At 38.3% G+C, this 14,188-nt stretch overlaps 2 protein-coding genes across 2 annotated transcripts; one reads left to right on the top strand and one right to left on the bottom strand.

Moving 5' to 3' along the window:
• Positions 1-112: 112 nt before the first annotated feature.
• Positions 113-5,302, top strand: c19h17orf75 (chromosome 19 C17orf75 homolog). The gene is made up of 10 exons (XM_084744863.1): positions 113-460; positions 887-961; positions 1,473-1,598; positions 2,371-2,508; positions 2,690-2,744; positions 2,865-2,984; positions 3,870-3,934; positions 4,093-4,232; positions 4,331-4,434; positions 4,934-5,302. The coding sequence occupies exons 1-10, from the start codon at positions 318-320 to the stop codon at positions 5,147-5,149; spliced, it is 1,182 nt and encodes a 393-aa protein (XP_084600989.1). The 5' UTR covers positions 113-317; the 3' UTR covers positions 5,150-5,302.
• Positions 5,303-6,938: 1,636 nt separating this feature from the next.
• Positions 6,939-13,205, bottom strand: LOC146309624 (uncharacterized). Its single transcript, XM_084744864.1, has 10 exons — positions 13,127-13,205; positions 12,959-13,036; positions 12,727-12,759; positions 11,489-11,575; positions 11,226-11,323; positions 9,621-9,859; positions 8,580-8,683; positions 8,424-8,499; positions 8,273-8,338; positions 6,939-7,126 (listed from the first exon to the last, which is right to left on the bottom strand). Exons 1-10 carry the CDS (start codon positions 13,187-13,189, stop codon positions 7,077-7,079), a joined length of 894 nt encoding a protein of 297 aa, XP_084600990.1. The 5' UTR covers positions 13,190-13,205; the 3' UTR covers positions 6,939-7,076.
• Positions 13,206-14,188: the final 983 nt, after the last annotated feature.

Genomic DNA, 14,188 nt, shown 5'->3' with positions numbered 1-14,188 from the left:
TAATAGGGCATACATGTTTACCTTCAGTGATGACTGTCCCGGGAACAAACATAACAGGTTAATATCATAGTCGGACACTATTTAGAGCGTACACCCAGATCTTGCGCATGCGCTCAAGGCAGATAAACGAGAACAGGGATACGCTCCTGCAGCTGTTGCAAATGCGCCTTTACAATTTTAACATCAGCCAGAGACCACAGCGTCAATAATAAATATATAAAAATACAATCAACCTCGCACAGCCAAACAACAGAAAAACGCCCTTGTTATCTGCCATATTAGCCGGCTGCTAGCTTGCTCCGTGCAGCAGTAGGATCATGTTTACTTCCCAAACCTCGTCCTTCCAAGACTCGATTGACGTGGAAGAGAGAGATGACTTTGACAGCGAAGACATTGCTGGATACAGCCAGAAGATTCAGCTCAACTGCTACTACACCATCTATCTCTATCAGGGCACGAGGTAATCGATAATACTTACTGTCCCAGGTTTTGTTTAAAACAGCTGCTGGTGCTGCTACAGCTTCCTGTCATTTATATTAATAATGGAAAGGTGCAATACATCCATGATGTAATGGTGTTAATAATATTCATATAAGTATGGGCTCATAAGGCCTATTTTATATGGGGATTTTAATATGTTTTTTATTGTTGGGTTATATATTATTGTTGACAGTTGCTACCTTTATCCTACAGGACATCACAAAAAGTACAACCAGGTCCCTGGTGTGTGTAATGAATATTTTTTTTTTTTTTCTTACCCTAAAGCACTCTTTAGTGTTTGTATTTCCTTGTTCCTGAACCTGCTGACAGTGACTCTCATGCAGTTAAAACCAGATTTATACATTAAAAACTAACCAGGTGATGAGTGAACTGTCGATTGTCTTAGATCTGAGGCTTCTGGGGAAAATGTGGCATGGAACCAGAGACGAGCAGACTCCACAACCAGTCAGGATGACTTTAGGTAACAAAGGAGCCATCCTCACCTACCTTCTCCTTGCTTTCAGTGGTCGTTTCTCTATGGCTTTCACTCGTGTGCATTGGTGTATCCACGGGCTGTCACTGGAAATCCAATCAACATGGAATCAATGCTGTTCTCATCTGTGATTTTGCTCTGATTGGTCATCGCTGTGCTGCTGAGTTACATGGCCTTTAGGTCTTTCCCAATTGGAATGGGTCCCCACTTCCATGTGTCAAATGGAGCTGGCAAAAAGTGAATGAAATTCCTTTGAATGTCTGAAGACAGTGTTAAAGCTAAATAGGAAAATACATTCTGTCTGTGACTATTTGTCTCTTGTTACCCAGGGAGGGGACAGCATGGTTGCAGCTATGTGACTCAGTTGTGTGTTGTGTTGGTTGTGGCTAATGGTCATCAGCTTTCTCCATTTGTTCTCCATTGACTTGAGTGGCTTCAACATCCCTCACCGCCTCCACTGGCTGCTTGTGTCCGTACTGACTTTCTGCCTTCCCAACAGCCTGACATTAATTGATAGCAGCCTGCCGTCGGAGGCGGAACCTGAGCTGCGGACGTACATTTCAAGGAGGCTGAGCAAAGGAGCCCTGCTGGGAGGCATGGGCAACATCGCCACTGTGGAACTCAGGTAACAAATTTAACATATTTCCTCACAACATTTTCACTAACTCTGCATACTAATGAAGATAGACACAAAATCAAGGATTGATTAAAATAACTCAGGATCTAGACATGTAGAGGTAAACTTTTCAAGTCAAATAACTCATTTGAGAAACCATGTTCAATAAGCTTAAGCTCTCAAGTCACTCTGATGAACATTACATACAAATCTATTTTACATTTTCTCAGTTTTAAGTTCTTAATTTCCCACAAAGAACCAACAGTTTCAGCTACTTTGATCCATAATTGGCACAAAACCAATATGTGCAACTGTTCCCAGTGAATTTATTAATTTATTTTTAAAAAAGTGCAGAAATTTTTCATCATATATGTTTTGCTTAAACTACAAAAAAGAAGAGTTTCAGGAGAGTTTTAAGCCTCACACAATGCATGCTGGGAAGTCTGCTAATATGCTGATCATGTTTCTTAAGAAACTTAATTTAATGAGCTGATTGAACTCATGTTTATAGGTTCTGAAGTGTTCTGAAGATATATAAGTTTAACTTGAGTTGGTATGTTAATGGGGGAAAAAAGCTAATTTCACAAAATATTTGCGTGATGTTTTTTTAAAGTGTGTTTGACTTTTTGAACCGATGCAACACTGAAGTGATTTCATAATGAATGTAGCCTGTTTGATTCCATCACAGTAATAAAATGAATTTAGCATAAAATGACGATTCAGAGGTGGACAAACAAGTAAGCTGGTTAACACAAATGTATTGATTATTTACTCTTCCCAGTATCCCAGAGCAGGCAGTTGGCTGCTACTGCTGTCTGCTGGAGCAGGAAAGGTCTCCTGAGCAGCCTGATGCTGATGGAAACGGATATGTCATCTGCTTTATGGGCGGCTCTGAAAAAGGACTGAACCTATATCCTTTGTGCAGTTTTCTGTTGCATAGTATCTTCATGAAATTAAACTTAGCAGTAACTTTATGCACAATCCATACCATTACCGAATGTTCTTTCCCACAGTGTTGTATTGCTTTCCACATCTCTGCAACTTCATACAGAGAGAGAAAGAGGCAGTAGTTTCAATTCCTTGACCCGATACACGTTTAGATTAGAGCTTGATAAATACGTCCAAGGCCTCCATAGCAGCCTGCAAACCCCAGAGGTATGAGACATTATAACAGTGTAATGCAGTTAGATATATGTATCCTTACCTTAATAATGCAACACTGATTTGTCTCTGTGTATGTGCATGTCTGTGTGTGTGTGTGTGTGTGTGTGTCAGCTGCAGAACCTTGAGACAGAGGTGCGTCCCTATCTGAGCCGGTGGTATGAGGAGTCTGTGATGCACATTCATCGGGTGGTGCAGCTGGTTGGGAACAACATCAGCTTCTTGTTGCATGCTGTGAGTCATTTTTCACCTTTAGAGTATAGTTCAAAAACAACATGCTCACCAAATAGCCTCGTTTTAGGTCCTGGAACTAAAATACATTAAATATTGAGAGTTAAAGCATCCATATACTCTGATCTGAGCAATAATCCTTTCAGTTAAAAATCAATAAATTGTTAGTGAACTACTTAAAATGACAGAAACCATCTTTGAGAAAAAATTATTTGATGTGTATTGTAATGTTTTAATTTGGCCCATGTTCCATCTGCTGAAATGGAGGGGGCAGAATTTATGACTGATACTGCCACCAGGGGGTGATTGAGATGTTTTATCTTCACTTCTAGGGAGCTCTCATATGTTGTCTTTGTATATGTCAGTGGTTTGGACCTACAGTGGAGCTCACTGGTGTTTGGTTTTTACTCAAACAATTACATTTGATAAACTACACTATTTTTTTTTCTTAGAAAATATTACCATCGATATAACACATTTACTTTGAAAAGTTTATTTTTCCTGTAAGAAAAAAAATATAGTGTGCTTATCTGGACGCATAGAAAGTAACCTGTGTAAAGTTAAGTGTCACTGTGTTTTTTGGGAACTTGGAACTTTTCCTAATTTACTCTCTTATGTTATTTGATCAGATAGACAATCAACAGTTGAGCCAAGATTTCCTAATATTGCTGTTTTTTTTTAATAACTCCACACTACACCAAATACTTAAAAATGTCTGTCTGGGGGGAAAAAAACAGTAAATTACCCCCAAACTGTATCTCTGATCTATCTCTTTAACCAAACCACACATTTGTAATCCAACTGATTGATTTTCTAAGCCCTCAAATTCTTTGTTTGTGTAAGGCATACATTTTCTCCAGAACACTGTATTTTATTTTCTGTATGCAGGCTCTGAGTCACACACACGTGGAGGTAATTAATTCAGATGAGAGGACAAAGGCTGATGTGTCCAGGTGAGTGAGGTGACGACCTCTGCAACTACACTAACACGTCTTTAAATGCTAAGACTGCTTAAAAAAGTAGCAAGTCTGCCTGCCTGTTTGTTTCCATGTAATACAGCATATAATTACCTGTTTATTAGCTGCTAAATGTCTGCTGTATTCTGTACCAGGTTCATCAAAGCAGCCAGTTTGCAGGGTCTGTCCCAACAAGACACTACCACGGCTTCTCTGTGTAAGGCTATCTCAGAGGACACACACTCTGACCTCACCATAGACTGCTCCACCAGCCCGCCCACACTCTCTAACACTGGTAAGTCATGCTCCATGACTTAAACTGGATGAGGAAAAAATGTTTATTATCTCTGCTGTCTAAGTTTAAAGGTTTGACAAAGATGTTTTCTCCTGCAGTCAGTAATCGTTTCTGTGATGACTGGATTCAGGCATTTCTAAATGCTGCGGAGCGTTGTAATCCTTTCCTGCTCAGGCAGATTCTGGAGAACTTCAAACTTAAGGTGAGATAACACAGACAGACTATAACAAGGTTTCTTAAGCTTTTTGGTGTTTGGATCCTCCTTTCAGGACAAGATTCTCATGATCATGTTTTTCAGTAGTCATGTGAATTTGAGTATACTTTTACAACCACAGTTACACTGCACATCTGACATCCCCACCAACCCCAAGCATCTGTGATGGTATGGGGGTGTGTTAGTGCCTATGGCATGGCTAACTGTCACATCTGTGAAGACCACATTAATGCTGAAATGTACATACAGGTTTTGGAGCAACATATGCTGTCTCTGTCAATCTACATGCCTTTGTTACAAGCTTATGAAACAAACATATCAGCTGTAAAAATCCCACGAGCCCACAAGATTGAGAAAATCTGTGGACAACAGCTCTCAGTTCCCCTTTGGAGAACATTTTTTTATTGCTGCCTTTTACTTCATCCTCACCTCCTCCCCTTTTCAACTAATTTCTTCCTCTCTATCAACCACCACTCTCACTCCGCAGGCCATTCAGGACATGAACAGCCTTAAGCGTTTTGTGCGGCAGGCGGAGATGAGTCACTACGCCTTGTTTCGCTGCTGCCAGTTCCTGCAAGGCTGCGGAAATGGGGATGTGTTGCTGCAGAACGCCAGGGCGGAGCACAGCGACCTGCCTGAAGCCTGCAGCATCATCAGCGTCCTGGAGGAGTTCCTCAAGGAACAATCCCAGGCCCAGGCCTGATCCCAGTACAACATGTAACTCAGAGATGCGGAGCCTGGATACTTTCTCTGCTGCTGGTAAGAGAGTCTGCTCTTCCAGCCACAAAGCAGGTAACTCCCACCAGTCTAAACCTAACACTACATCATATGTTAAACATCAGTTTGCCAGATAAAAATTTTGAATTGACAGCCATCTGAATGGCAAATTCAGAATTTAAATATAGCCTTCACTCTCCCTCCCCTTAACAAAGTGTCTTTTTCTGGGGCTAAAAATACTTTATTGACTCTGTAACATCACTACACTGATTTTAACTATTAAAGCTACTACAAGGAGTTTTTAACTGGTTATGAAATTGTCTCAGTTTAATTTAGATGCCTCTGTATGCCCTAAATAAACAAACAAGATGATCTACAAGATGATTTGTTATTTCTGTGTAGTTATCCATAACGCCTGACGCTGTGTCGGATTCTCTATGAAATCTGATGAAACAAGCCTGTGTTTACAGTAAGTAGTACATTAGCCAGTAAAAAGGAAGCAGGATATTTTCATTTCAGGTACTTTTATTTTTGATGTCGTATTTTGTGGAAACACTACCACTTTTGTCTACAGAGGCCTCCAAAATCAACAAAATATGAGAGTTCCTTGTAGTAGCTTTAAGTTTAGTTGTTCATTTGAGAAAATCAAATGACAAGTGAATTCAAAAGAAAAAAAATCAGTGTGCAGGTCCGTTTAGATTAAACTCTAGAGTGGCACTTTCCATTCTTTTTCCTTTTGCATTTTTGTGCTGCGTGAGTGTGTAATGATACTATGAACCAAATATTATTATTAGTGTTTTGCTAACTGACAATGACCACAACACAGAACTGATCCAAACGAAAGCTTCCACTCGTTGGAGTGGACTTACCTATTGCTCACACGATGTCCAAATATTATTTTATTATTGTTTTGTTTTATATTTGATTGTACTAGAAGAAAAATATTGAGAATGCACAAATCACTTTTATGCATTGCTTGTTACATAGGCCTCGCTTACATTTAATCCCAGTACCTGCACTACCATATTATTTTTGTCTAATGAATACTGCTACTGTATGTACATAAGTACTGTATGTCTATGGAGTGATATTGGATGTCAGTATAGTCCTTCTCTGGGAATGCAGTAGTGTAGATATAGTGTAATTTTTGGATATCATATTCTGTTTACAAAAATCCTCCCAGCCATCACCAGCTGAAGACTCGATGAGAAAAAAAACAAAATGAGCACTTTGTTACCAGTCACTCACTACATTTACTAAGCATTCGTTTAGTTATAAAAGGTTCAGCAACATTAATACCCACAGACAAATAACTGAAAATAAATTAAAATACAGAATAAGAGTAGGTCATATATAAAAGTGCTCACAGTAAATGATAGCATGCTTTAGCTTTATTTTCTTTTCACTGTGTATCTGTAACAAGTTTTTATATTCAGTTAAACCCATAAAGGGGTTTAGAACCAAGCTCAAACCATTCCCTTTCAAACCAGTCCAAAGTGTGTAATACAGCAATATTAATGTTGATGGTGTACACTTTCAAACTGTGAAGCAGGTGACATGTAAAAGAGTCGTTTTACTATTGTGAACCATAGTTTGACTGACCCTCGGCATGTGATGTGTAGATATTTCTGTACAGCTTGTTCTCTATGGTTATAAATGTCTGTGTGGTTCTATCTTGTATAGAAGGAGCTGAAATAAATACCACAGTTGAACCTCATTGTTGTGGTTGTGCTTGTTTTCCTGCATGCAGAACCCGTCCACGGGTGACAACTACTCATATCAGTTGCATAAATAGTTTAACTCAAACCTGTAAGAGAATTGAGCACAAAACTAAAATATTAGGCAGCAACAGTCTTCTGTACAAAGAAATGGGTCCGGTGGGTAAGAGCGGGCCGCAGTCCTCAAACTGGACCTCATACCCTCCAGTACAGTTCGTTCTCCTGCTGCTCCTCTGAGCTGAAAGCTTGAGACATACAGAGGAGAACATGTGTAAAGCCGTTGAACTTTGTGCCCATTGCACAAACCCCAATAACGAAATAAATGGGACTCTCTAAAACAGATAAAAACAGAATGCAATGCATTTCAAATACTTTTTGAGCTAAATCTGCAAGTAGAAATTAGTTCATTATGTATAAATCTACAAATTCATAGAACTAGATACATAGCCTCTTACAAAAAATGACTTAATCAATGCAGTCAAAAGATCACAATAAAGTTATTTAACAATTAAGACACTTCTGTGGTCTGAAAAAGGTTTAGGCTGAAGCTAATGCTATAACGCACACCCTTTTAACAGCACATCGTATTTAGTAAGGTAACAAAAACAAAAAACAAGCAAACAAACAGGCAAAAAATAGATTAAAGTATACAACGCAAAGACAATATGTTTAATGTTTATCGTTCAAAGTGTGCTGCAGTCTGACAAATTTATATTTCAAGTGTTTTTGGAAATCATGAACATCATGTCCTCTAGGCTAAAGAGGACTGTAGACTGTAAACAGTGGAACGTTTAAAGACAGCATAACTTGCTCATCTGTGAAGGCGCCGTTTAAGCTGAAAGGTACGTCCAGGTTTTGGAGCAACATATGATGCCATCCAGACGTCTTGCTCATGTCAGCGAGACGATGCCAAGACACGTTCTGCATGTGTTACTACAATGTCACTTCATAGTTCATGTGTTCAGGTGCATTACGAAGCACAAAATGTGATAAAAGAGACCCTGGACTATTGAGCAACTGAAGTTGTATATCAAGCAAGAATGAGAAAGAATTTCACTTTCAGAACTTCAGTAATTAGTGTCCTCAGTTCCCAAATGCTGACAGAGTGTTATTGTAAAGGTGATGTAACACAGTAGTAAACATACCCCTGTCCAAACTTTTGTGGAGTGAGTGTATTTACGAAATACAATAAAGTTAATTAGTTTAAACACTAAATATCTTGCCTTTCTACTGTTTTCAATTGAATATAGGTGAAAAAGTATTTGCAAATCATTGCATTCTGTTTTATTTACATCTTACACAATGTCCCAACTTTTACTGTTTATAAGAATAAGCGAGAGGAAGACATATTGACAAGGTGATGGGTGACAATAACATGAAGCAGGATTTACCTAAAGTGTGATCAGGCATGGTCCTTAAAAGAGAGCTCGGTACATCATAGATGCTCTCTGCAGGGTCTGGAAAACACCAAAAACAAAATGGTATGCTACATTCAAGTATTTAAAAGCTAGCAGTCTGAACAAAGCAAACACGTGATCTCACCTGCATGTTCAGCAGCCTTCCTGTTAGAGAGAGGAAAGTCATACACGTCCTCATCCATCTCCGGTACAGCAATGGTCTCTAAGGAGATACAACTTTGGACATTTAATTACCATAATTCTGTATTTTATGTCATAATAGATATTAAATTCAAAGTACATTTAAGCTCATACGTTTTCTAATTGGCAAAACGTCATAGTCTCCTTCTTGTGCCTTTCCACTGCTCAACCCACCGGACCACTGATGACTGTCAAGACTGTAATCTGAAACACAGTAGTTGAAACTCAACTGAAGATTTAAGTACAATAGCCATCAATAATAAATGGTAGTTTGATAGTTAATTAAACTTTAGTTAATAGTTACTTAACTGTTAACAAACAATATTAAGAATCTGATAATTATTAACACACGATGAAACAGATATTTGTAAGACTTTGGGGTTAATGGTTGATGGTTTCTTCTTCTTCTAGTAGGAAGAATGTAGTTCTGCTAGATTCTACCATAGAAAGAAAATAGTTCTGACATGAAACTGCTGACATCGAGGTCTGTGGATTATCTTGAGTAACCAAGTCATGCTCCACATTGCTGCTGGGTTTTTAAAATGTAATTTTTAGCGTTTTGACCACCACAAGCCACAAACCACGAGCCACATTTAGTTCTAGTATATTCAAGAGATGGCAGACATTTCTACAGATGACGTCTCCAAAACTCTGCAAGTCACAAAATAACAATCCAGATGGATAAAAAGCACCGTACAACAGAGGAGAAATATGTATTACTAATGATTATAATACATTTACATCGCGTTGAGTTACATACACAACAACATACTTATATTTACCTAAAGAATGATCTTTTTTGAAACATATCCAAGTAGTTTATATGCTTTTGGTTCCTGGACGTTGTATGTATGTTATTACTAATATGATTGTGGAGTACTGCATGGATGGTTATTGCAAAAACTGATGTTTGTAATTCCATGTGAGTGGTTAATAAATACTGTGAATAACATCTATAAACATTTTTTTGGATGGTCATTATGACGTTACAATGGATTTTTATAAAATTTTACAATTGCCTAATACATAAAGAGCAAAATAAGTATGAACTAACTAAAGTTTAATTAACTATCAATTTATCATTTAATAAGGACGATTATTATAAAAGTAAAATATCAAATAAATTCAATATATCATTTACCATTGTGTTGCTGGTAATTACAGGCCGGTGATATGTTTTGGTATGTGCTCTCCTCACTGTTCAGCTCCTCAGACACATAGATGGGCGATGCGATGCTCCTGATCTCGTGGTGGATGTGGCCTGTGGGGGCAGAGAGGGGCCGAACAGGCAGCGTCTCCATCACGCTGTCCCTGTCCCTGTCCCCTGAGCAGATCGGCACGATGCTGTTCATTCTGTCTCGCTGCTCACACACCTGAAGCCTGAGGAGAGCAGAAATCGTCAGTGCAAGGAACTTTTGGGGTAACTTCTGCAGCCTTGGCCTGACTCATCCCTCAGCTTACCTCCTAATCAGAGCCAGGTAATATAAGTCACCCCTAGGCCTTTGTTCTTCCCTTCCTGCCTCATGCTCTGTCCTTGCTGTGGCTTCGTGGTTTAGTTTTCCCCAGTTGCCTATTGTTTTGCCATAGTTCCCCTTATTGAGTTCTATTAGTCCAGTCTTCAGTTATTTTGTAATGTTGCTCAGCCAACTGGGAGACATACTTGTTTTCTTAATTATTTTCTGTGAGTTTCTTTATTTCATGAGCGGAGAGCCATATTGGTAAGAAGCTAGGCACCCGTGGTGAGGTCCCTTCACCTTTGCATGTGAGTAGTTGCACCGGGACACCACAGAATGCAGCACTTTGTTTGGGGATTGCTGTGATATTTCCTGTGCCCACTTGTGGTGAGCAGTTGTAGCACCCCTAGACACTCCTCCATGTAGTCTGCATCTCAACAAGTAACCTCTGCTCAGTTTTCCTAGTTTCTTTAGTAATTTTATCAACCACATCCTTGTTTGTTAATAATCTTTTTCTTTCTTTCCAGCAGCCCCTGTCCCTGCTTATTACTTTGATTATTTTGTTTATTGTTCTAAATAAAGCTTTTGCTTTAATTACGACAACCTGTCTCAGCCTCTTAATCAGTAACAAACCTGTGTGCCTTACCATCTACCTTATAAACAATATTCAAGGTACTTTAAAGTATTTCTTGGGGTGAAATTCCCCAGGTAGCGTTGTCTGGCTTACACTCTATTCTCCCCTTATTGACACCACTACACCAAACCAACCCAAACAAAACCTACGCCCTCGGATCCCTTAGGGGATGTATTGCTGCACATCCACGCCAAAATAGATCACATGGAAGAATGTGGGCAGTGGCATCATTTGAAATGGACGCATCTATTTCCATATCTATTTTAGTCGCTATCAGAGTTTCTATTTTTTATAAATGACTTACACTGCAGGATAAATCCAGCTAAGATATGTTTTTATGCTGATGACACACTCCTCTTTGAATCAAGCTATAAGGTCTTGCAGGATGCTTTTCATTCAGTGCAGCTTACAATGCTAAAACTGAAACTAGTCCTAAAAAGACCAGTCAGAGCTTGGTAAAACTGAGTTTTATTGTTTATGCACCCTGAACATAGAATCTCTTACAAAATACAATTTCCTTAGAACCACTCTTGTTTTTGAATATCTTTAAAGGTCTTCTACAAACTGTTCTGAAAGAAACATTTTACTGCTTTACATAATCATTGACCAATGTATTATTTTACTTCTGTCATGATGGGGGAGTCCTCCTCTTACTTACTGTGTGCTTCTGGAGTCCAAGACCCCAGAGGTAGACAGATGCATGGCTTGCCATAGGTGTCCTATCCACTCTTGTCTGAGAGCTGCTGTCTCTGCTGCCTGAATGCACACACACACACACACACACACACACACACACACACACACACACACACACACAGGAAGGATATTGAGGCACGGGTGACCAGATCTGCCACAATCACAAACCTAAGTATTGATGATCTTTTACGAGAGCTCAACAGTCAGACCACAGTGGTGACTCACCAACAGTTTTCTCTTTCCATTGGTCATGATGATCTCGAACATAAACCGCTTGTTGTCTGCTCTCTGGACTTCTCGAACCGACTGCACCTGAGCCGACCGATGAACAGACAAATACTTAGGTAAATCAGTCTGTTTATTTGCTTTTCATCTTTCTTTGTATTTTCCTACCAACCACATTTATTGTGCCAAAACACCAAAGCGAATTCCTTGTATGTTAAAACCTGCAACCCCAGTTCCAAAGAAAACTGGGATACTGTGTAAAACATAAATAAAAACACATTGTAATGACATGCAAATCCTTATCTACCTATATTTGATCAAATACAGTACAAAGGCAAGATATTTCAAACCCATAAACTAACTGATACTTAGTGATAAACTGATATACACTCATTCTGAATTTGATGCCTGAAACTTGTTTGAAATAAGATGCAACAGGGGCATGTTTACCACCGTATTACATCACCTTTCTAAGTAAGCGTCTTGAGGTTATGAAAGTGAAATTCTTTCTTATTCTTGCATGACATATAACGTCAGTGGCTCAGCTGTTCGGAGTCTCTGTTGTCCGATTACGAGCTTCATAATGCACCACACATTTTTAGTGGGAGACAGGTCTGGACTGCAGACAGGTCAGTCTAATACCCAAAGTCTTTTACTACGAAGCCACGCTGTTGTAACAGTCTGTAAGCACAGTGTGTCTTAGCATTGTCTTGCTGAAGTAAGCAAGGACATCCCTGCATCAAATTCAGAATGAGAATATTTTTACAAAAACAATAACATTTATCAGATTGAACATTAAGTATCTTATCTTTGTACTATATTCAACTTTTTTGGAATTGGGGTTGTATCTCACTGTGTACATTTAAGTTCTTCTAGATCATCACATGATACATGTTTTTAAAATAGATTTTCATCTTAAAAAAAAGCCTCCAGGACACCATGGACAAGTGGCGCTTTTAATTAATTTTAATATGTTGTTTAATCTATAATAATACACACAGTGTCTTTTGTTGATTGTATTTTGTAATAATAATTTGAATCTGTAAATTAAATAGAAGCACAAATACATTTCTGGGGCAATTTTCCACTGAAATACACTGAAGTAGATAAATTAATGGAATTAGCCCGGTAAATTACCTCAAATATGTAATTAAGTGCAATAATCAAGTAAAAGCTTTTCCTATCAGAACTACTAAGCCATTTCTTGTATACTGACTAACAGATGTTGGATGACTTACTGTGTAAATGTAGTAATTGCCTCTCAAGTGTGACTGTGAATAGAACAAAGTCAACGTAAGTTTTCAGTCAGAGATCCAATGTCAGTTTCATTAGTTTGATCCTGTAACCATCCTTCAGTTGATTATTTTGAGCCTAAACAATACGTTGACATCGACAACAAATTTGTGTAATTCAAGTAATTCATAAATTTTGAATTTAAAGAACTTCACACCATGGCAAATGTTTACTTACAGCGCTGCCGTTCTTCTTTGTGTAGAAGAACAAGGTTGTGTTTTGAAGTCTGAACCAGTATGTCACCCACCTTATTTTCTATTGTCAGAAAACAAAATATTTTAGAACCAAAGTCACTCTTTAATAAACATATAATCATTTTAAACACAAATATAGTTTGTAACTTACCATAGTATCTTTTCTTTTCTGCAGAAAACCCTCAAACAATAACTTAGTCCCATCTATAGACATGTTTGCCCTTAATGCTGATTTCACACTGTGGCTGGAAGTTGTTTTCAGTCTATCTACCTGTGTATGTGGCGCAACTTCCTCCTCACACGAGCTGAGAACAGTATCATTTACGGCCACATCATTTACGCACTTCTCTATTCACTGGCCTCACAAAAGTCCCACACAAGCAGTTAAGCGAACAGTCATTTCACACATCTACTTTTGAAATGAGCAATTCTAGTTCTGTATGGGATAAAAATAATACCATAATTCAAAACAGAAAAAAAGCTTTTCAAGGTTGAAACTGTTTGAAAGCCTGAAATCTAATAAAAAAGTTTTACAAGACTGAAACTTTGCAATGTTTTGATAAGATGCAATCATCTAATAATCTAATCTGCAAACATTTTGTTTTTGAGTTTTTCTTTTTCACAACCGCAGCACTCTGTATACAGTGTCTGTTTTTATATTTTCCAGGTTTTAAAACCTTGTAAATGGTGACATGAAAACTGTAGGGCAAATGTTGAGAAAAAAAGTTTTGAAACATTAAAAAAAAACTTTTGTGGACGTCCATTTGCACCCTCAAACTGTTCTATCAGAGCTGAGTTTATAACATTCACTTTTCATAGATATGACAGCATTAGTCTGAAACTGAAAAAGAAACAGTGCATTCAAATTCTCACATCACCATACTATCTAGCATTGGTTCCCAACCTGGGGCCCCAATAAGGGAGGTGGCAAAAATCACTGAGGGTCCCCAAGACTTTGTCCGTTCTGATGTTGTCAAAATTAGATCTCAACATGTCAACTAAAATCGCAATTTATACACAAATCTGTACACAAAACAATTTAAAAGGATATATTTTGTATATGAGTATTTAGTTGTCTGTGACCTCCAAGACCTGTGATAACGAATCAATATTATTCTTTTGGTAAGGATGAGCAGGGTTCATTGTTTTCTTTTCTTTTTTCATTTTGTTTTTGTTTTCACTTGGCTGGTTGGTCAAAGTCCAAGTCCAAGAT

The sequence above is a fragment of the Lutjanus erythropterus genome, chromosome 19 (genome assembly GCF_056507025.1).
Source record: "Lutjanus erythropterus isolate fLutEry1 chromosome 19, fLutEry1.hap2, whole genome shotgun sequence".
Taxonomy (NCBI): domain Eukaryota; kingdom Metazoa; phylum Chordata; class Actinopteri; order Lutjaniformes; family Lutjanidae; genus Lutjanus; species Lutjanus erythropterus.
Note: the sequence above shows the minus strand (reverse complement) of the source record. Positions and strands in the feature narration are given on the sequence as shown.